This window comes from Falco peregrinus, chromosome 10 (assembly GCF_023634155.1).
Source record: "Falco peregrinus isolate bFalPer1 chromosome 10, bFalPer1.pri, whole genome shotgun sequence".
Taxonomy (NCBI): Eukaryota; Metazoa; Chordata; class Aves; order Falconiformes; family Falconidae; genus Falco; species Falco peregrinus.
Genome location: NC_073730.1, coordinates 1,321,008 through 1,344,883, shown reverse-complemented (window position 1 = coordinate 1,344,883; position 23,876 = coordinate 1,321,008). Strand labels below are relative to the sequence as shown.

The window sequence follows — 23,876 nt, the reverse complement described above, 5'->3', positions numbered from 1 at the left end:
AAATAATAAGTTCAAGGAATATATGATTGCAGAAGATACAGCACACGTTCCTGGACTGAAATAATTGATTATTAAAAAGGAATTAAGTTTGTGCTTTGGCAGATTGCAAAGACAATGCCATAGAAGCCCCAGGAGGCAAAGGCCTGGCCTGAAGGGTATTAACACCCTTCACATCCCCGCTGGGATTCCCTTCAACAAGGCCATATGGATTTTACAAGAAGCACCACACCATATGGGTAAGCCACGTCTGCTGCTACTTGTACCACAGACTAGCCACAGGGACTTCTGACAGATCCTGGCTCAAAAATACAAATGTTGTTTCAATTAAAATGCAGGCAGAGAAAAGGGAATGAAGTTGGCAGCAGAATGAATTACAGAGAGGTATAACAACTCTATACATGTTCCATAGTCAAATGCTGAAAATTATGGAAATCGTCTGCTGGTCCAAAGTAGAAATTTATATGATTAACCCTTTGTGTTTCACAAGCAAGACTTGCTATTAATAAAGGGAAGGGGGTGGGGGGAATCCACCAGATCCACATTCATACCATAATCTGAAAGGATAATGTCACTCTTTTTTGCAGAATTTTATTTAAGAAGCTGTTCAGTGGCAAATTAAATGTGTTAATTAAAATATAAAAATGCTCTCAAACAAGTCAACATTTTTCTTTAAAAAAAATAAAAGTTAATTACGAGATCAGTTAGCAGCAAATATTAAACAATGACTTTACAAGATCCCAGAAAAACAAGTTTTATTTCCTTGCTCCCAAATGGGAAAACGAACCCTCCCTGAAATGCTCAAGCTAAGAAGAGGCAGTCAACGTCAACATCGTTGGCCAAAGCTACAGGATTCCCTTTTTGTAGCAGACCAACAGACATCTCATACTGCTGAACACACGAGTTATCCACAAGGTGTGCACTTTCAGAAAAATGCACATTAACTGCAAATTTCCAGAGCTGCACACAGGGGTTTAGGAACTTGACCTATGATGTTAGCACTCTCCAGCCTGAATTCTGTTTATTGCATGTTGAACAGTCAACTCCCATTAGGGGAAATTATGTATTTAAATTCCTACACACCACAATGATTATTTACTTCAAACATTTGTCTGGCTCAGTGGATAGCGTAAAACATGAAGAACCCATGCAAGTTAATCAGCAAGGGGATGAACAGTCCAGGAAAAAGATGCCTCTGAGTACTGGATGCATATATTAGTTGCAACGTTTTAAAGGTATATGATGTGCCCCAGTAAACCATCGTGCAGGAGAAAATGGAAAAGTCAAATTTTCCAGAATTTCTAAGTCATACAAGAGAGTTCAAGAAATCTTTTGAACTTTCACTTTGTCAGCACAGATAAAGAAGGGTATGAAAGTCACATGTTGTGTTTTGGGAAAAGTTATTAACTTAATTATAAATAGCAGTACATATAACATTCTCTAAGAGAAACTGCACAAGCGCCACCCTGCCTGCTGTGAGTGGCCACTGCAGAACAGTGAGGAGCAAAATGCAAACAGGGCAGGTAAACATTTGAATTTCTGTGGGCAGGAAACAAGCATACACGGTGCTGGGAGCAGTAATAACAAACTCTTAACAAAAGCAAGCAAGCAGAACAGGCTAATCAAAACTTTTAACTCAGAAATTTCCTAAACATTTCCAAACAGTCTCTTCACTTCAGGCTCATAAAGCTTGTTTTTCCTCTTCCAAAGAAAGTATTCTATACTCTACTTAAATTCTCTTTCCAAATCTGCACCTATCCTCACGCTGTAAGAAGTAATTTTCTCCTCGCTACCAAGGATTTTAATTGCTGCCTGGCGAGCTTAGCACCAACTCAGAATTTGGTATGGAAATGTATTCATTTATGTTCTCCATTGTATTCTCTCAGAATAAATTATCACACATGAAAAGGAAAACAAAAACAAAATGAAAGAAACAAAGGTATTAGCTCAATATTTTGACTAAATAACCTGAAAATTATGGGTCTGTTTTGCAGCATTTTCCAGGCTGAGCGGCAGGACAGCGTCCCCCAGACCCACTCCGTCCCCCCCAGCCAGCACACGTGCACGTAACTTCTGCAGAGCAGCCTCGCTCGCTTCCCAACTGGCAGGAGCATCCCTCAGGGGACAAGTCTTTAAACCTCCGCACTCTTTAAAATTCAACCAGCCAGCAGGTCTATAGACTGGTGTATAAACAGTATAGACAAAAAAAAAAAAAAAAATCCTCTCTCAGCTTATGTCAGTGACAAAGCAGCTCAGCAGTTGACTGCTGCTCCCCTGACAGCATAAGCTGGGTTTACACAGATCAATAGATGGAAGTCCTACCTAGCTTCCAGGGCTCAGTTTTCTCCCTTAATTACAGGTACTATTCAGGTTTTTTAAATGGAGGAAAATAATACGCCCTCAGGATGCTCCTAGACAAATTTCAAATGCAAATGACATTATATGCACATTCACAGTCACTATTCATGTACAACTGCAGTTGATACTTTTAGTAACCTCTCTATGAATAAACTTTGAGCTCTGTCTCCTAATGGGTCATCATTTTCAAGGATCCGTAACTCCACCAGGACCTCTTCTCGAGGCAACATACACACTCTCAGAAAAAGAGTAACTTATTCAGTGTAATTTATTTTGTACCTTCATAAAAGCATGCCTTTATTTGTGAAGACAAAAGCTTGTACAAGTCTTCAGAAAGCAAAATATCCTTAATTTGCATGTCCCATGATTATTTCCTCCTCTGGTTCTCACACTATTAGTGCTTTCAGAAACGGTCACTGTATCATAAAGGCAAGAAATTGCATACAGGGGGAACACTGTAACAATATTGTAAAAAAAACCAAGTAAAAGTTTACCTATTTGCTTTCAAACACCAAACAAACATCTACAGTTGCATACACAATTGAGTTTAATTGCTAAGTTATCCTCTATCTCATTCCTTACACAAGCTCCAAAAGAAAGAAGAAAATCATAAAATTAGTGTCATGTGAACTACATCAGCTGCTTCCCTCACAAAAAGCTTAAACAAAAATGGAAACAGTATTTAAGGAAATATTTCCTTTATGCCTATAGCACAGCAGCAAAAACTTGCATTCTCACAGGCTCATGGTCCAGCAGTTTTATTAATTCCCTTTCATCAATTGCAGTGCACAACTCCAGCCTGGCCTGGTCATGCTCACTGGCTCTATATTGAGATGATATAACAGAAGCTAAAAAGAATTATTTAGTGTTCCTTGCTTATTTTGATACCCGTACAGCTAATTCTATGTATCATCATTTTATAAAGCAACGTAAAAGCTGTTAGAAGATGCTTCTGAACTCACCACACCAGCTTTCTGGAGAAAAGCTCCTGATAACTCACAGTCTTGTTCTGAACTGAAATTACTCGTTAGTCATTTTGGTTAGATATAAGATCGATACCATATACTTTACTAACTAGAAAAGATAGGATTTATATATATAAATATAATATCACAGTCAGTTGACACAAGCATATGAAACCTTCATAGTTGTTTAGTATACATTGCAGAGCATGGTGATTTGGGAGGGTACTTGTTTCTTTTTCCACTCGATCAAGACACGATGTGATCTCACTACAGCCAGAAGGTGGTAGGGGAGCTGCTTCTATAAGAAAATTGCACCAGATTTGATATGTATAACATAATCAGCTTATTAATGTATCTCTACACAGGCATGAGTGTGGTTTTTTACTTTGTCTTCTGCATTTCTACCAGTTACATTTGTCTATGGAGACAAGGGCTGATGACTTGATGAACCAACAAAAATTAAATATTTCAGTAGTATAACATTAAATGATGAAGTTAAGTATTGAAGCATAACCTGATTAATTTCTGAGGTTAGAAGAATGTGGAAACTATTCAGCCCAGCATTTTTATTTTCTTACTAAAACATATTCTCCATTTTGTATCTAGGTGAGGAGGGAAAAGAACCTGACTAAGTGCATTCCTGTGAAATGATTAAAAATCTTCCCCAGTAGGAATACTGTAAGGTACCCAGAACGTTGAACCACTTCTTAAAAGAGTGTTTAGGCACCATTTTTTAAGAGAGCCTTGTTACCTTCCAGCTGTTTCTGTGTTTATCTGCAGTGTAAGGCTGCTCCTCAACCAAGCAGGTGGGTTCTCCCCCAGGTGCACGCTACACATACAAAGACATCTCTGGAGATGGAAGGGTTCAGCCTTACACCGAGACGCAGTTACACTGTGTCCATTCCAGAGACACATCAGGATACCCAGGGAAGAAATGGCTTAAGTAAAAGAGATAGTAACCAAGACCATTTGAATTATTTCATTACATAATCCAGACCAGGTTACCAAAATCATAATATAAAAATATAAACCAGCGCTCAAATAGCTATCGATCTATCTTTCCTCATCTCTTTATGCTGTTTCGAGGCAGAGATCAGCCAAAGAAACATCAATTATAGGAGCACAAATAAATGGTCACCCACTTATTTACAAAACACTTCCCTCCTCCCATTATCCTTACTTCTTCAACTGTTTTCTTTCTCAGTAACAATCTTTTTCTAGCTTTTGTTTTCTCTTATTTCTCTATTTTATTTTTGTGAAGTCCTTTTCTCCCACCCCTCTTACTGAAAGGGGACATTCTCTTTTTTTGTCAGTCTTATCTTTGTCATATCTACTTTATTAAGCAGTCTCCTTTTTTTTCCCCTTGTTGACAAAAGCTACTTGCTGTTCTGTTTCAGTATTTCATCTAACTGTCCTGCAAAACTCTTATTTTCTTCCTGCTAGAACTTCCTCTCCCTACTAACCTCTCCAGAAATGTGTTCTCTTGAAACACCTGACTGCAAGGGCTCTCTTGTGGTTCTTCTTAATAGTTTTCCCTACTCAAATCTCCATCTCCAACTCCAATGTCTTCTCTTCGCTCTTAACCCAACTTGCTCTCTCTTCTTTTCTCGGAGGGGACTCTGTTTCACCATACCTCACCACAGTTTTCAGTCACCCTGTACCAGTCCAAACACACAAACGAGATCTACTTGAGATTGAAGCCTACCATGACAGGTACTTCTGACTCAAACCAGTAACTTCAGTGGGAATATTTAAATGCTTAAAGTTAAGCACAAATTTAGGTTCATTCTTAAATCAAAGCCAGGCTGTTTAGCATCTTGCAGCATTGAGCCCTTCATCATTACGGTTTATCAAAGGTGAAATTCTAATGCTGCCACATAAAACAGCCGATGAAAAGGCAAGCTCTGTCCTCACCACTGACTCTTCCTTCTCCTCCCTCTGAAGCTGCGCACACCCATGGCAGGGGACCCATGTGAAGCCAGCAGCAGCAGTTATATTTCAAAGACTTAGCTCTTACCTCTGCTAAAAATCTAATCATGAAATTGTAGCTACAATAAAGGCAGGCCCAAATGGTTTGAACAACAAAAAAGTTTAATCTTGGATTATGTTCACGGAAATTCAAAGGTCTAAAGTACGGAAGTCATTATTAGGCCTCTGTAACTATTTTTAACCTCTAAGTGCCTCTCCAAAGGGCATCATTCAGTGATTATCTAGTAGTTCTGTATGGTACCAAAAAGAAAAAAAAACTACCACCTGCTTTCTGAACATTTAAAGCAAAGAATACAGAAATCGAATGCAAATGGCTTAGGGTAGAGATGCAAAACTTTTTAAAAATAAATAAAGATGTACCTTAAAGCTACAGAACTTCAGTGTTGAAAGAATAAACCACTAAATCAGCTTTTTATTTTACTTTTTTTAAAGCCAGAAATGTCAAGTTTTAAATATTTTAGCTGTCATTTCCATATTTGTCAATTAAAGTGTACATACGATTTAGAATTTTCAGGAGTTCAAAGTCACTTGTGAAGAAGAGACTGGACATCAGAAGTGTACAACTACGTGACTCTAACAAGCTCTCTGCAACACAAGCAACGCTATTCTCCAACCTTTATGAATCATTTGAAATATAAAACTTTTCCAGACTTACCAGTGAGTCCCACTTTGTACATGGAAAGAAATACAATCAGTAGTTGGGTTTTTTTTTTTTGCATTTTCACCTTTGGATATTTCAGATTTTCCTCTAGATCAAATTATGAAGAATTCTCTGAAATTGTTTCAGAGAAATATTAATATATAATAGCAATTATTAATTGGCTTGCTAATCACATTTATGGAGTAGACCCACGAAAGTCATGTGCACACCGCACCATTTCATTTGCAGCACAGGATGAATGCAGCCATGACATGAAATAGTGGGCTAACAAAACTGTGACACCAGAGTTTCAGTGCTGCGTGGGTGGCAAACCGCAGGCCTAAGCTCTACCTGTTGCAATACTTCTCTTCCCACAAGAGAAAAAAGAAGATCTGTGCCATCACAGCTCCCTCAGGATAGACCTGCTCTTGTCACCTCAGAATTCTCAGGATCAGTTTCAGATAGCGCTGTGTTTCCTGACACCTGATTCTATCCCAATACAGCTGACACATACAAGTTCCTGACAAACACACGAAGGGGAAGGTAATTCTGGAACACCCAGCAGAATCTGTCACTAGTGGATTCAAGGATGAAAACTCCACTGTGCTGAGCTGTGCGTACATTCCTACAATAACAGATTCTTTTCACCCACAGAACACAAATTCCACTCCACTGCTGAGAACAACTGTTGCTCCTCATTTAGTTGGCTCCCAGGTAAAGTACAGCTGGAGAGGCCCTACAGCCTGGGACTTTCAGAATCATAACACCCAAACACCAAGCTTTTTAGAGGAAGATCTGCTCTCTAAGAAGTGTCATGGTTTCATAATTCTAAAGCTTATTCAGAGATGCGTTCATTGTCTAAAATGAGGAGCTCAATAGCTGCAAATGAGGAGGAGATTGCTTACAAATTCAGAGATTTTTATAAGATGTTGGGAGTCTCTATTTGTCTTATTGTTCCTAAATTTCATCATGTAACCAGTTAAAAATAAAGCATATTTCAGCCATAGCTGTTTCCAGCATAACACACAGGGACCCAAAGTTCACTTTAAAATAACAAGCTCAGTTACAAATAGCAGAACAGTTAAAACAACGTGAAGTTCAGCACAGCTTAATTTACCTGCTTTAAAAAACCCTCACCTTTCCTGGAACTCATAATAAAAAATAAAAATTGACAACGCTCTTCTCCCCAAAGAAAGCTTCCATTAGAGTAAGTGTAGATTGACATGTTACTATCTATCCCTATTACTGGCAAGGCAAACAAAAATAAGTAAAACTTTGCCATACTGCTCTAGAAAACATGTAACATTTGTATCCCACGCACCAGTAAGTAGTTTCCCCTTACTTCCCGGACTGGTGTCAGGGAGACCGTTATACCCCAGTCAGCATGGGAGAGCTGGGAAAAACAGGAAAATGCTCTTCGGTCTCCAGTCTTAAGATTACTATGTGGGCAATATTTAACTTTTAAGGCCGTATTTATTGCCTTTAAGAAAGTTCATTATATTTTGTACAAAAAAAGACACCAGCATATGACACAAATTTCTATCATCATGCAGGAGGGAAAAAGTTACTTTTTATTAATACACACTTTCAATGACAGCAACTCTTAACATTATCTAGAAACTCAAGAGAAATTGCCTTAAACTAGGGGTAAGGTAGACATCACTTTCAAAATCCAAATACGTAAACCTTTGAAGGCCAGGTTAAAACCCATGTGTCACCCTGCACAGCTGAGGGCAGGCATACTCACTTCATTCAAGACGTCTTAAGATTTCCCACTGCTTACACCACCAGTTAAGGTGCATCCTTGGCAGCAACACTGAGAATCTCCTGCACGTTCTGTTTGGATGCTGTTTCTCCAGTAGCAAAAAAAAAATAACCACACAAAAAAAAACCACAACCACACACATATTAAAACCAGTTCTTATTTATTTTTTTTACCTGTTAAGTTTTTTCACTCCACCTTGGAATACCTCTGATAGCTCAGAACAGAAATGAGCCTATTTGCAACATACCCAAGTCCACCTGTTCAACAGACTGCTTTAAAGTGCCGTTTGCGAGTCCCGAAACGCCTGCAGAACAGTATCAAGAAATATCTCTAGTAGACCATAGTTGACACTCAAGTCAAAAGGCTCCCATTTGCAAAATTTACTTACCAATCACCAAGGAAAGAAATTTTTAAAAGGAAAATTAAGTATTTTATTTCCATAAAAATAAAATGTACTGAAAAAGTCATAAAATGTCAAGCATGCAATTTCCACTCTTGATGACACTTGATGTACTTCAGATTCAACTCCAAGCATAATATTTTCCATATTCCAAATACTTCTTCCTCCATAAATCCTAGCGTTTCACCAGAGACTTCAAACTATGCATAGTACTAATTATAAAAGAGAGAAACAAAAAAAAAGAGCAACTGCAGTTTTGATGGAAGTAACCAATGCAGAAGACCCACAACATGCAGACAACATCAGACAACCAGAATGAAAGGTCAGAGGCAAGAAAAGGAGAAGATCATTTTTGAGGCAGAAGGGAGAAACCAGCTAAATGGATTTACTTTATAAATTAGATAATGGTTTCTACCTGCACATGGCACCATGTTATCTTTTCAATACTGGTGATCAGAGGTTGCCAGGCTTTTGGATATACAAGCAGCAAACAGTTCTGACAACTATTGCCGTTCTTTCAAGTCTACTCTTAGCATCATCAGTAAAAAGTCTGGATTTTTCCAAAATTTTTCCAATTTTTCCAATTTCCAAATTGGAAATTTCCAAAAATTTCCAAAGTTTTCCAGGCTGGCAGGTTAAAAAGGGAGGAAAAACAAAAAAAACAAACAAAAAAAATCCTCACCTTATTTGAAATAGCACTTTACATTTTCCAACTCCCTCAGTTTTCTACCCATTATGCTTTCACCCAGGCATATTTCAGAAGCAGAAGCAAGCAAACACTATGCCTACAGCAGCCAAACTGGGTACAGCAGCCTGAGCGTGACAGAATTGCTCCTTTTTCTGAACTAAGTCCTAGGTATAAATAAGAAGTACTGCACTGGTTACCTAAAAGACATGTCCTGAAACAGAGACTGTCTGTAAACAGCAGGATGTCGCTCCTTGCCTAGAAAGCTTCTACTGAACAATTGGTTTGCCCAGTAAATACCCAGTATACCCAGTACTGATGTACACAGAAAGGTCAGCCCCAGCTCTGCAGATCACTTACATGCAAAAACTGGCCTGCTGAGGCTGGGGAGCACAACTGTTGTTAAGGTGCCGGGTGATGCTCTTCCAGAATCAGAACTTTCCACTGATTTTTTTTTTTTTTTTTTTAATAAAATGACTGTACAGCATATGCCATGATGAAATCCTGATTTTTCTGGCAACTCAGAAATTAGAAGCAGTTAATGAATGAAGTATTGCATAAGTTAATTAACAACTTGGGTGCCATGCCAAGAGTAAATATCTGTAGTAGATGGAGAGTGACTTATGTAGACAAATAAGGTGAGACAGTCCAAAAGCTAAACCCTTGACTGGCTCGTCCACCTTTACACATGTAGCCCCACGCAGAAGCGCGCCAGCTCGCGCGGCTGCATCAGCAGTAGGGGAAGTACATTATGTTGTACAGGGTAGTGAAACCCATTACACGTGTGGGCTGAGTTTCTTGAGCTAGAAGGATCTATAACGAAAAGAAAAGGAACTGAGAAAGGAAATCAGCTTCTAAGGAACCTGCTAGGATTATCGTTTCATAATTACAATTCTTTTTACATTACAATGCTATTTTTATACAAGAAACTGTTATTTCTTGTTTTACAGGCAGCATAGGTCAAATTCTAAGCCTGACCATAATACAGCTCAACAGGAATCACTTGCAGTAATAGTTTTTCAATACTAAACTCGGACTTTGTTATCAACAGTGTTGAAAAATGGAAGAGAGATGAAAGAACTCCACGACCAAAGAAGGACAGGGAAGAAACAAACAAGCATAACTGTAAAGCCCTAATATAATCCTTGTGTTTCCAGATGCAGACAGATGACAAGACAGATGACCATCACACACACACACAAAGAAAATACACAATGGACATATGATTAGATATATTTTTTCCCAAGGAGATAGACACTGTACATTCACTTCACCTATGGCTGCTCCTGCCCAGCCCTCTGGCTCCCTGCTATGGCACCATTGCTGGAGATGACTTTGAAACAATTTCAGGTTGGCGTTTCTGCATGGAAGCATCCATCAGCCACTTCAGCACAAAGCCAGTCAGCTTCGTTTAGACCTCCAATAAAGCATAAGCCAACTTTGAAGAGCTAAGAGGAGGGGATGGCAGCTTCCACCAGCGAGCCAGGCAGCACAAGTGGTAACAGCCAGGAAGATTTTCAGCTGCTTTACTTTGATCCAGAAGAATGAAACTGCCCATGCCCAGGGAAGACACTCACAAATGTAACCCGAGTATTCACCGCACTTACTGAAAATCAATAAAAATCCTGTCCCTACAGCAGGATTTCTCTAAAGTGAAAGAGGTCTTCCCTCTTCCCAACTTTAGTCTAAAACTCAAGAATTGATGCACCGAGTCTGCACTGGCCCAGCATGTCTTCTCCAATAGTGGCTACTAACACCTAGTGAAGGACAAGGGACAGAGAGAAGCATGCACTGTAACCTCCGGCAGGTTACTTCTCAGATGTGGACCTTTTGTTACTGATGGTACTTTTATTAATGACTGCAGACAGAAACTGACACACAAAACACAGAAACTCAACGCCTCTGCTTAGGGAAGAAGCAAACAGTATACCAGCCAAGTAGTTCACAATGCCTTGAAAACTTATACAGAAGTAATGAGTACCAGAAATAATTATATTCAATGGATTAATGTATTTCCCTTCCTGATCACCTGTCTGGAGCTGCTTCACTTTCACTTACTCCTCATCCAAGACTCCAAACCATGTAGTCTGGACCCCTGTAGCTGCAGACCACTAACCACCCCTGCCTTGCTCTTGCTGCTGGCAAAGTCCTCTGCTGCTCCACTTCCTCATCTCGGTCCCATCAAGCCTCATTCTTTGGCACCAGATTGCCCTGGGGTTCCAATCATCATAACTGAACTATGGCATTTGATCTGAGACCATTTCCTAACATAAGTAAAAGGAAGTTATTTTATTTAACAAAATACAAACAAGTTACTTGAAGTGGCACTTCAAATACCTGTAGCAGTAACAGTGAACCTCAGATACTCTCCCAGTTCTGCAGAAAACTATCATCAGGAAAGGCAGAGCAACAGCCAAGAACCAAACACAGTGTTCAGGAATACAAGTTCAGGAACCAAATACAGGCTTCAGGAACCACACAGTACCAAACATAAAAAGAGCTGAGCCAATTAGGATAGTCCTCAAAAAATCCAGCAGTAAGCTTGAGAGAACAGCAACGCTGAAAGTAGAAGAAGAGGCAACATACTGAAGACTAAAGTGGACGGAGGGTGCTAAGCAAGTAGGTGAGGAAGTGTATTGTAGCATGGAATAAGGAATTAAGTGACACGACTGGAATATTCTGAGGGCAGTCGAGGGCAGTACAACACCACCACACATGACAATTTGGCAGTCTTTCTGGAAGACATTCCAAATGATTGTCATCACCATTTCAGCCATCAGTTAATTTCTTCTTCTTTGTTTTGGCACATCGCTGAAGGCTGTAGGAAAAGCCAAATCACTAACAGATATTTTTGATAGGATGATACAGAATATCTGAAGGACAGTCAAATATAAATACTGTACTTATTTGAGCAAACAGAGAAAAGAACATTTTACAAAATGTAGTCCCCCAATATCACGGCTGTATAATTAAAAAGAAATGGCTAACATATGCATACAGTCTATTAAAATGTACATAATTTATTTGACTCAAAACGAAAACATATCTAACAAGTAATTCCATTCATCTGGCCCTTTTTCACCCAGCCTTAAGATATACAAATGCATGCCTTTTCACCAGAACACAGCAGCTGGGAATGAAAAGGAAAGCATTCAAATGATCATTTTCACATCATATTCCATCGTCTTTTCACCAGCTTCTCCCCAGTCTTTCTTTGAGTCCCATTCTGTTACGAGAGAGCTGCTTTTTAGATCAATTCATATTTCCATAATCCACACTGCTGTTTCTCCCTCTCCTCCCCAGGGTGGACTAACCCCTGCATCCAGAACTATGGCTTACAACTGTCATTAAGACCTATAACAATAACAAGATAACAAAAGAGCTGGTAGAGATGAGGATAGCCAGTACCATATGCTGATCAAGTTCAACATTTTTAACTTAAAAGCTCTGTAAAACAAAACTGCCACAAGCCTGAAAACAAGCATGCCTGATATTGCCACCTGTCCTCAAAACTTCAAGAAAGTTCAACGTTTTCAGTAGTGGGCTTTTATGATTTTATAAATAAAAGTCTCAAAGATTTATTCTGTCTCTGTTAGGATGAATTAAAAAAAAACCCTGAGACTGCATCTTGGGATATTCACATCTTGAATGGTACAAGGGTCTTGTCGATCCTGGGCGTTCCCAGCATGTCTAGGTGGGCAGATATTTCACAGAATGTTTATCAAGATCAGATAGATCTTTTCTGTTCATGCAGGGCGGTTGGTCACTATAAATACACCTCCGTGTTTTCCTGCCAGTTCTCTATCAGCTGTGATTTGCATAGACAGCAATCACTGCTGCCTCACACACCCAGTATTCTTCAGTAAGAGCAATACGTATTTCAAACATGAATTGTCAGGAAATTACAACAAACTATCTTACCCTGACAAAGCTTACTTGCAATGCACAAAGTTGCCATCATCTCAGCTGGGTTAATTGTTTTCCTCAAAGTTACACAGGGATCAGAGTTCCAAAATATCCTTAAAACTAAACAATGGTGTGTAACATTCAGAAAAAAATACTTTTGAAAATTAGTAATCTCATTAGATTCCTCCCTTCTCATACCAATGTACCCAAATACTAATCAAACCTATTAATACACATGCAACAAAGTCCCAAAACCCTTTTCAAGATTTACTGACAAAAACAAAGCAAGCACCTACCTAGTTAGCATAAACATTTGAAACATGTATTTAACGCCTCATCAGTATAAAAGAACAAAGCCATCCAATGCGGAAAGCCAGTGAGATGCATCCCCTAACAGCACGCCTGCAGCCTTGAAAGAGTGTAAACAGTCTCGTACCTCCTGGGTTCCTGCCGCTCTCTTAGGAGTGCACAGAGGAACAAAAAAACAGCACAACTGCCTTCCACACGTTATTTTGACTCAGACAACAGATTTTAGCTTGCTTCTGGAGGTATATATATTTATATTTTTTTTTATAAAACTTGTACTATTATTTAAATCTTTTCAAAAAATAATATAATCTCTTTCATATTGGCCTCATTTATATAATTGCTGCCACAATCCATGCAATTAAATATTCCATCCTGCAAGAAACTGAGCACACTTTGACTCCAATCAGACAATCATTTAAGCCAGGCTTAACTTTTAATAGTTAATACATACATCGAAAATGTACAATTACTGTTTTGACTGTACAGTAAGTGTATGCTGAGGGAAGGCTAGCATATTACATATTAGTACTTCAGAGGATTTATACCTTAAACAACTGATGTTTACATGCGCGCATGTATATCTATATATTTTATATATACAAGTACTTTCACATGAATCCGATTGACATGTATAATATCAGGCTTTAGTACTTAGGTCACTACAGGATAAGGAGTAAGGTTATTGCTCACATATGGTCGCTTTTGCATAATGTGATACATTAAAAAATAGAACCCAGATGTTATAAAACATGAATTATAAAATATGAGATAATAACACAAAGGGTGTTACAGTAACTTTATAACAAATAGTAGAGATTCCTCACATGGGATGCCACATCCCTCACTGTTTACTCATCTGCAGCGTTTGGGAAAAGTCTGACATGAAGAAGCAGGTTTGGTCTGCTTGCCTTAGAAAGCAGAGAGCGAGAGAAGATCAGATGAAATCTGCAACACTACCAATGTTCTAATGCACAATCTCAATTCCTTCTCAACCCACCTCTTCAGTCAACAACCCCTTGTCATACTTGATACGACTAAAGTGGCAAGATAATCTCCTGCCGTATTAGCCATTTGTCTCATCCTTCTGGTGAGATGTTTTTCACCAGCAGAGAAGTGGCAGACAAAGAAAGAAATTATTATGTGATTAGAAAGGAGAAGAATAAGAGCTATTCAATGGATCCGTTTTTCTATACACTGGGACCTACTGCAGATGGAAATCACTTTGGACCAATAAGCAGTCAGATTTAAAAGCAACTGAATTCTTACACAGCTAAAAATACCATCTAAAATAGTTGTAAGTACTAACTTTGTAAGAAATGTTAGACTTCACATGCTTCGAAGGTTAAGACAACACAGAAAGCAGCACTGCCCCTGGCTGAGCCACTGGTACCTGCTGGTGCTGTCGGCACTGTGCTCTCGCCCTTCCTTGTGCCAGCACTACTCCTCTTCCCAGGAATGTTTCAACCCAATGAAGTTACTGGGAGCTTGAGTGTGTTTATTTCCAGAACAGCTACGAGGAGAGGCATACTGGAGGCATCCAGGCACATCTGACATCAACAGGGCTTTGCCACCGACTCCGCTGCCACGACAAGACAGCCGGAGTCAGCAGATCTCCGTTGTGCTGGGTGACATGAATTTTGGCAGAGACACACAACTACTTTTTCAACAGTTATGAAGTATTTCATTTTTGGAAACAAAGTTGTTTGTTTTATTTGGATTGCTTCTCTAAAGCACTTAAAGAATACTTCATTTTCTAAAACTACCAGATCTTTTTTCCAGCTACCATAGCATTAATATTTTCTTTTTACAGACTTCCATTTGCAAATGAGCTTGCAAGGCTGAACTTAAACTCTAGTCCAACCAGTCTGATAAACAAAATAGGAATTTCAAGATTAAAAACATACACATCTTTTATCATAAAAAATCAATTGAGCACAAGGGGAGTACTGAACATACTACAAGACAGTAGTATGCCTGTAGGCATATATATTCAAAACGTATTTTAAATTTAAAAAAAACGTTCCATTAAATGGCTAGAACCCATTCCTCATCCAAATGTTAGCTTGTGAGGATAACCACAAAAGCACTTTATATGCTCAAATGAGGAATCTTCTAATTTTTTCTACAGTGTTGAGGTTATTCGGAACTTTTTCAACACTGTCAAACTTAGGTTTACAGCATTAATGCCAGTACAACAGTAAATTGTAACTCTATGTCGTCTCAAACAGATTACTTCTTTCAGCTTTTGGGGTACTTTATTAATAAAGATTTTCTTTGAAATGGTAGTGTGGTTCTTTTTACTTAGAATTCTCCACAACACGAGTTCATTATTGAATTGATAGTCTTGAAAGTCACTAAAAGGTTAATAACTCCCACCATAAAATATATAAAAAAAAATACAAAAAGCAACAACACCAACACAGCACTTCCTGAAATACTCGTGGCAAAGAGAATTATTTTTCATTTCCTGCCTTGAAGCATTACTTTTTTTCTTTCCCCATTTTCCCTCGTCTATGTTTCTTCCCTTCTCCTTCTTATTCTGCCATCTGAAGAAGTACCAGATAGAAAATATGTGGCTTCCCTGCAGTCTTGGCAGATAAAGAAATCAATAACGAATCTTGCAAATTCTTTTGTGGTACCAAAACTGCGCCTTAATATTTCCTTTACTTAATGGACCACCTGTGAGTATGTGATTATGCAAGTCACTCATGTCTTCTTTTTCCTGATCATCTGTAGTTTCTGCATCACATCTAAAACAGAAGTGCCATTTTGCAAAACAAGATTTTGGAAAGTCAACTTTAAGGAAAAAAAAGAGACCCAAAGAAGAATACTGCCAGCATAAAAGAAAATGGTAGGCCACAGGACTAAGAGAGAGGATTAGGCACAAGTAAGCATTGGAAAGTTCAGGCACACTGAGAGGACGAATGTGAGAGAGAGAGAAGGAATCTATCAAAATGGCTTAGACAAGTTTTCATTGCATTATGAAAGCAACAAAAAGGTGACATGATAAACTGTAGAAAAATTCAGGAAGAGAGCAAAATATTTTGCCCACTGTTATCATATCACTGTGCAAACAGACAGCCCTTAGATTTTAGGAAAGATGATTCTTTGGGATACATCCAAAAACTAACTCACACATTTTACATTTAAAATAGAAATGACTGGGAAATAGAATGAAGAATATTCTTTTTCTGTTGTTTTTTTATCATTGGTGGTGGTGGGTTTGGGTGTTGTTTTTTTTTTAATATTCTCCCCACAAAACGTCATTGAAATTGGCCTTGATAGCTTTAATGAAATTTCATTTTTGTAAAAAGTTAAATCCGGTGGATATTCAGGTCTCCAATACAAACCTACCAAGTTCAATACGCACACACACGCACAGAAGGCTTCTGCTGATTTCACTTGACTACTTGGCTCAGGGTTTGCTACAGAAGCTGCTACATATTCTACGTCCAGTGGTTCTAACAGGAAAGTTTCCCTTGCAAGGATGAGGATTAAAACATACTGTTTTCCAGGAACACAATCAATTTACCTGAAACACTACATTATCTACGCTGCTGAGACACAAGGTGCAGATGCACGTTTTTCAGACCCCAAAGGCAGACAGCTGCCTGAGGCCTCTAGTTTTTATAGATTAGGTACGTCTATTGCGTCTTTGTACGATTCCCCTCCAGTCTTTAGTGGGCTTCATCTTCTAATCATTTTTCTACACCAGCTGTTCTTTGAATAACCTTCGACTTACTGAATAAGCTCCCATTTTTCTTCATACATAATTTCTCTTTTTTTTTTTCTTTTTTAAGATCAAGTCTTTCTTAGGCAAAAGAAAAAGAACAAAAACTAGAAAAAAAGAATTTAAATTACAATAAAGATGATCATTCTGCAGCCAAGAAAATTATCAAAACTTGCTGGATGTCTAGCTAAGAACATCTACCAGTACACTTTGCTCATGTACCATTTATCACTATCTCATAAATTGCACATGTTTCTGACTGATGCTATTCCCTAACCAGACATCCTACCTTCTATGTTTGTATATTTATCCCTTTCATCATGAATCACCTTACAGCTGTCTTTATAGAATCTTGTATTACTGATTTTTTTAAAAAAATATCAACTATTTATCAAGATCTACTGCACAAAATATTTCCAGATCATCCATTTTAGTGATATTACCAATAAAGAATGTTTGACGGTATCAGTCTAAAAAGAAGAGCAAAGAGAGATACTGAGTCAGAGATATTTATTTCATTCAGTGGTTTTATGTATTTGTGTTCATGAAAATAAACATATTTCCATGGAAGAAACTCATCTAAAAGTTGCTGAAATCATAAAATGTAATAGTTTTGTTAAATTTTAATATTAATAACTTTAATAAAATAGTCCAAGAGAAAGAAAAAAAACCCAACGCACTACTTAATAGCTTTGCCACCACCTCAAACAGTGAAATAATCCATCAATCCTGTACGCATAAGCCTTCCTTTAAGGACTAATTATAGATAGAAACTAGAATTTTCATGTTTTCAAAATCCGTACATTTAGATCATTGCCTCTTATAAGGTCTGCAGATATTTTTTTTTTCCCAAGCAAATAACTAGGGCATCTCTGAAATATTATTAAATAAATATATAAGATTTTGCACTGTAAAGTATTAAAGGAATGGGACACACAGGTTCTGACGTTAAAGGGACATACATGTGCAGCTCCTTCAACTTTTTTGTTAACACAGTTTAAAACATCAATGTTTGGAAAAGTTTTGTTGATAAATTTTCCACATTTTCAGTCCTACAACAGATAAAAACCCAACACTTACAACTGAAACAGCTTATAAAATACTCTGTATCAAAAGTAAGGTGACACAAAGAATTAGTATGATCTACAGTGCTCTACAACTGCTACTGCACATTCCTGTCACAAAGGCATTTTAATCACCAAGCCACCAGTTGGGTGAAGGCTTCCTTCCTGCTATCATTAGCATCTGCCTCTCCACAGCTGAATAGGAGAGCTTTTTTATTATTATTCTAAACTTAAAATAAAAGTTCAATCTCATGTTTCCAACCTGGTCTCCAAAGTCCTCTGGGAACTTCCACAGTACCACTGGATCTGTAAATAATTGACAGACAGCATTAATCAGAGGCAAAGGAACAGAGTATTACAGTCAGAGTACATTTTAATATTAAAAAGAGGGTCAGCTTAGCATCAAGCTCTGAGGCAAGTGTAAAAATGTATCTAAAATCTAAGGAATATACTGGATTATTAAAAAGACATGTCATATTTATGATTCTATATGTCTATTGCTTTACATACAGCAGTAGGTTATAACATACTAGATTATGGTATTTTCATATTCAAATCTTTCTCATTAACCTTTGAGTACTTCATTTTTTAAGCAGGTTCAATTTTCACATTTTAACTCAATGAAGAAATAAAATGCTATAAAACCTCTTTACTTCCAAGGGAAAAATGATCTAAATTGGTAAGAAGGGGAAAACAAAGATCTCTCTGAGGAACAGAACAGTGTAATTTGTGATTTTAAAGACAGTACCAATGTAACCAGCACACTCAAGGAAAAGTTTAGAAGAACTAGCATGCTCAAATATTTTCTATTCAGAGCCATTTAAGATCAGCATTTCAAAAATCTCTTGCAAGTTTTCATTAACCTATTATAAACTGTTAATTATCAAAACTATCAGTATTACTTAGGCTATCTATAAGTCTACAATCAACACTACTTTGAAGGCATCATGTAACACAACGACCCGAACCGTAACCTTTCAACAAAAAACTAATTATGCTCTTCATCCCCCCAAAGCTTTTAATCTCCTGTGACACAAAGCCTTCCCGAGATGCTACTGTAAAACTGTGCCACAGGCACCCATGAGGCTTCACGGTACTTCCACCCAACACATTAACAGCAGCGTTCCTCCACGTGCTAAGGCAAAACTACCCGGCCTCGGGCAAGGGAGACCCAGGTCAGCACCAAAGCCCAGGCCAGGGGGAGACCCCGCGGGGGCAGCAGGCTGCAAGGCTATGGAGAAACCTGCCAGCAGGCACCGAGGGACACTGCCTGATGAGAGCTGCAACCTCCCGGCTACCTTGGGAGCTGCTGGGATTCCTGTCTTCCCAGCAGCCAAGATCTGGGAAGCATATTCGGATTTCCACTTCACTCTCTAGCACTAGCACCATCCGATAAACCAGAAACTTCCTTCTTACTGGTACATTTTATGTCAGAACCAGAGGGTTCTCCACTTTTGGCAGATTACAGAGGTTTCTACTTTTCTTCATCCTCCCACGTATGTTTGCTGCTGCAAATTGAAGCTTTAATGGACGGGGAACACCCTTGATGGTATTTCCATTCCCAGCTGCTGATTTCAGATCCCGCTATCCAACACGCAGCTGCTGCACCCGTGTTTTCCGCTGGCCCACTCACAGGGAGCTGGAGCCCGACGCCAGCATTCCTCCTTCACCCCAGGCCAGCTGGTAACCAACAGGGGAACATGCAGTTTGGAAGTGTTGCGAAATTCAACCTGTCAATCAACTCAACCTAATTTAGACAAATTTTCATCTAATTCAAATCTAATTGAGATTTTAGATAAAAATGTGGCTATTTGACTCTTCTTATTGGACAAGCACATTTTTGCTCCCAGGGAGGGTTCTGCAACTATTATTTATGGAAATGTATGTATTTTGCACAAGGAATCTTCCTCCATCTAGCAGAAGCAAGAACTTCTGGAAGCATATATGAAATGAGACAAGATGCTACATTTATAAAAATAGGAGAGCAAATACATACAGCCACTTAAAAGAGACCTTTTCCGCCCCATCTGTTTTGTTTGTATTCCAATCACAAACACATCTGTGTAATGACCAGATACAAAAGGAGTTTGAATATCTCAGTGCCTGAACTGAAAGGGATCTCTTGTTTTTATTCCAATTTAGTACCATGAAAAATAAAGTCATTGTATATCAACTGCAATCTCTGATAAATTCAAGGCACAGCAAGCATGGTAATGGATATCAAATACTCCATGTTAAGTGATTCATAAATCGCTAAAAACCACTGGAAATTGTACAGAATGCAAAATATATTTTAAAAGAGCTTGCAAATCTAAGGCCATATGTCCACAAACATTTCAAGCATAAACATCTCTGGACACAAGCAATCTCACTGCACTCCCACTGCCAGCTACTTGCTGGTGGTCCCACACCACCAGCTCTCTCCTGCTGCTGCAGACTCTTCCACGGCTACACACTGCACCAGGCAAGGGAACTGAGCAAGATCAAACCAACTGTCGAATTTTTCAGGTCAGTGTCAACTAGATCAGTTCCCCAGAAACACTGGGTTTGTGCCAGAAGAAAGGAAGAAAAATTGGGGAATGGGGAGTTGTGGTGAGAAGAACGTGGGACTGCTTCACCCAGCAGCAATCCAGCCTTAAGCATTTGCTAGACCTCATGAAACATAAGCTGGTTACCAGCTGCCTCTAGTTCCCTTTCTTATCACCCATTTTTTGCCCAGAACTTCTCGAGTCCTGTACCATTTATAGCGGCTTCTCTTGCAAAACTCGAGAGCTGTTGCCTGCGCCTGCGCCCTGGCTGTTCTGCCGTAAGGCAGGCTGGCGGAGCATCACCCCGGAGAGCGGCTCGGCGAGCTCCCGTCTCACCGCAAGGGAACCAGGCAGATCGTTTTGGCAGATGTGAAGTACAGTTACACGAGAAACATTTAGTACATTGAATGCTTTAGCAACACAGTAACAAAATCATAAGGTTTTCGGATACTTTGTAAAATGTTTAAGGTGTAACTTCAAAATCAGAAAGAAACTTAATTTCTTTCTTTCACTGTCCTTAGTGGAAGTGTAACTGCCCTGCTTCAAAAAAGGAAGCGGATCACAACAGCAAAGCCACCAAGTGTGTTTTTAAAAGATCACAATCAGGAGCAAAGCACAACCTCAGAATTAAACAAGACTTGGCTCTAAGTAACTTGGGGTTTGGGGTCAAAAAACGGGTAAAATTCACACCTGAGTGAGGCACCAATGGAGCTGAACAGCATTTCACAGGAGCACCCTTCTTTACCTACTGGCAACAAGACCAAAACCTCTGATAGCATATCAGGGTACCAAAATAAGTTAACACATAAAACTTCCAACTATAATTTAGTGTCCTGCTCAGCTTGCTATCTTTACTTCATATTAGGGCACTCTCATACTACTGTGGTCTCACTTGCAATGATAAAAACAACTCTAAAGTAAATTCCAGTTCACTCAACTACAGGTATAACAACATTTATTTTCATAACATGAAAGGATATTTATGTAATGAAAGGATACTTAAATTCATGTGATCTAAACAGGCAGAATAATACTCTTAGTACTCCTCCATGAAAACAAAAAAGAGCCAACATTTAAAAAAATATTCCTAACTCAATTCAAGAAAAACATTCAGTGCTACTTTCAGCAAAAATTACATGCCTCCAAGATTTGTCCAACTGCTTTGAGCTAGGTTTGCCTGTTGTTATTACTGGCTTTTAACTGGTTATTTTAGTAGGTACTTGCAATACATGTATTAAGTAAGAAAATCTGATGCGACTTGTGCTTCAAAAAGAAAGGTTACTACACACTTTTTATGCCTTTGCTCCCTGAAACCAAACCCTAACACCTGTAATAAGCCTTGGGATTTTATGATAATTATCCAAGTCAGGGATTGGGCTTTTTTCAAAAGATTATGTTTGTTTCTGCTTTTGGAGCTAGGCTCAGGCAGCATCTGACACATCTTTGTGGCAACTTCTCACAAGTGCTGTGAAGGAAGAAACAAAAGGATACTGATTTAGAAATAAAAAGAGAAAGTATAATCCAATTCTACAACTTTACGCACTTTATCTTTGGATTTACAAAGACTGAATTTCTTTTTCCTGAGGATTACTTTCCAGATACCCCATCTGATCTGACAATGTTAGGTCAATTTTATGCTGATTTTATGGGTGAGAGGATGAGAATCACTCAGAAATAGCTGTGGCTGAGGAATTACTGAGTTTCGCCTCGTTTTCTTTTTCTAACAGCCATTTCTGGGACAAAGACTTTGCAGCAGTTCTAAGTAAATGTAGTAGTTAAGAGGAAATTAAGTGCACACAAAGAATAGTTTGTGCATAGCATGTGCAAATATATAGATCGTTGCATGTGTAAATAGATATATGCATGTACAAGCATCACTTCTTCCTATGCCTACAGCATCCAGGACAGACATTTCTTATAAACATTCATCTTAGTACATGCCAGTAACACTTGAAAATTCCTCTGCTAAATATCCTACAGCATGGGAAAGTGTATCGTCTAGGTGTGAATTTCACACCGCTGTGAGGCTACAGCTCATGTACACCTTGCTAGACTTAACTTGTGACATCTGACTGATTTGACTACTTTTGTATCGTTTGTGATCACCTAAGTCTGTCTATACATATTTTAGAAGAAATCTTTCTATAATAAGATTCAGAAAGAACCAGCTAAATCCCTGAGGATCGCAATTAGAAGCAGATGCAACTCTTGGTGCAAGTCAGAAGAGACAAGCATGGAAAAGTTTGTTGAGGGACCAAGACTCAGAGTACAGTATACTTGATACAAAGAGGAAAAGTGAGTCACACTTAATGCTTAAAAACAAAAGTATTCAAAATGTTGCAATCTAGAACTACTCCACAAAAAAAATGCAGGCAACTATGACACATGCTAAGAGAAGAGGAAAACATAAGCATACCCTCAAGGTAATTCGTCTCCAAAAATCTATTCCCACAGAGGTAACTTCATAAAGCGTGTCATCCATATTTTTAGGAAAACAACTTCCAACACATTTTAGCTTCTGTAATAAATCTAAGAAAATATTAGAAAGTACTATTTCTCATGACAGAGCAGATTAGAGAAGCAGAGAACTACCAAAAAAAAAAAAAAAAAAGCTTTCTGAGTGGTAACTTTCCAAAAAATTCTGTAGTTAAAAATACCCTTTCACAATCATAAAGCTTGCTGATTACAATCGTCACCCAAAAATGCAACAGGATAAGGTAATTAGCACACATTGAATTTGGTAATGGAACAGAAATTACAACACATGCTGAGAAACATCACCTCTGGTAATTCTATTGATGGCAACAGAGAATAATTTCAGACAGAAAAACACAGCTAAAGTAAAATGAAACGGGTTAATTAAGTAGCTCAACATTCTGCCTGGAGAGAAGGAATCTTCATCCCTGTGGGTTTGACGGAGCAGGATATACAAAAAGACTGCCAAGCAGAGTTGGTCATGTCTTGGGACAGAGGAATGGACTAGATGACTGCTCAATATCCCTCCAGCTATATTTTCTCTGATGCCATAAAGATATTCATTGGAAAAAAGCTGTCAGTGCAGAGGGGAAAGAAGAGACTGGGGCCAGGAGTTACAAGGGTGGGGAAGAAACACAGTGAGGAAAAGGAAGGCAGAAAAGCAAAGCTTATTACAGACAGTTTTTATTTCTTGTCTGGGGGGAGGGAAAGAATTTCCAGATTGTTTTTCTTATGTGAACAAGAAAAAGCAATTAATAAAGCTGAAATGATACATCATTATCTCACGGAACAGATTTATAAACACATATTTAAGCAATAAGCAGAACTGATTTTGTTAGAAGTAGTTATCAGTAATAAAAAAACCTAGTTCTTTAAAGCAAGTTACCAAGTTTCTAACACTGCCATTGTTCAAAGGCAAAAATCTTCTACATACTTAAAACAATTTGACAGAAACTCGTACCATTAATTATAATGATGCATTTGTATCAATATAGTATTTTATTACCACAACAGTGATTCAGAAACAAAGTAAGAGATCAACCATAATATGCAAACCAAGAGTTT

At 38.4% G+C, this 23,876-nt stretch overlaps 1 protein-coding gene across 5 annotated transcripts in view; it reads right to left on the bottom strand.

Moving 5' to 3' along the window:
- Positions 1–23,876, bottom strand: part of DENND1B (DENN domain containing 1B) — a 167,175-nt gene that overhangs the window by 105,595 nt on the left and 37,704 nt on the right. For all 5 annotated transcript variants that reach the window (XM_055815046.1, XM_055815047.1, XM_055815043.1 and 2 more), the window contains exon 3: positions 18,071–18,114. In XM_055815046.1, coding sequence (XP_055671021.1) covers positions 18,071–18,114 — 44 coding nt within the window. The remainder of the gene's footprint in view (positions 1–18,070; positions 18,115–23,876) is intronic.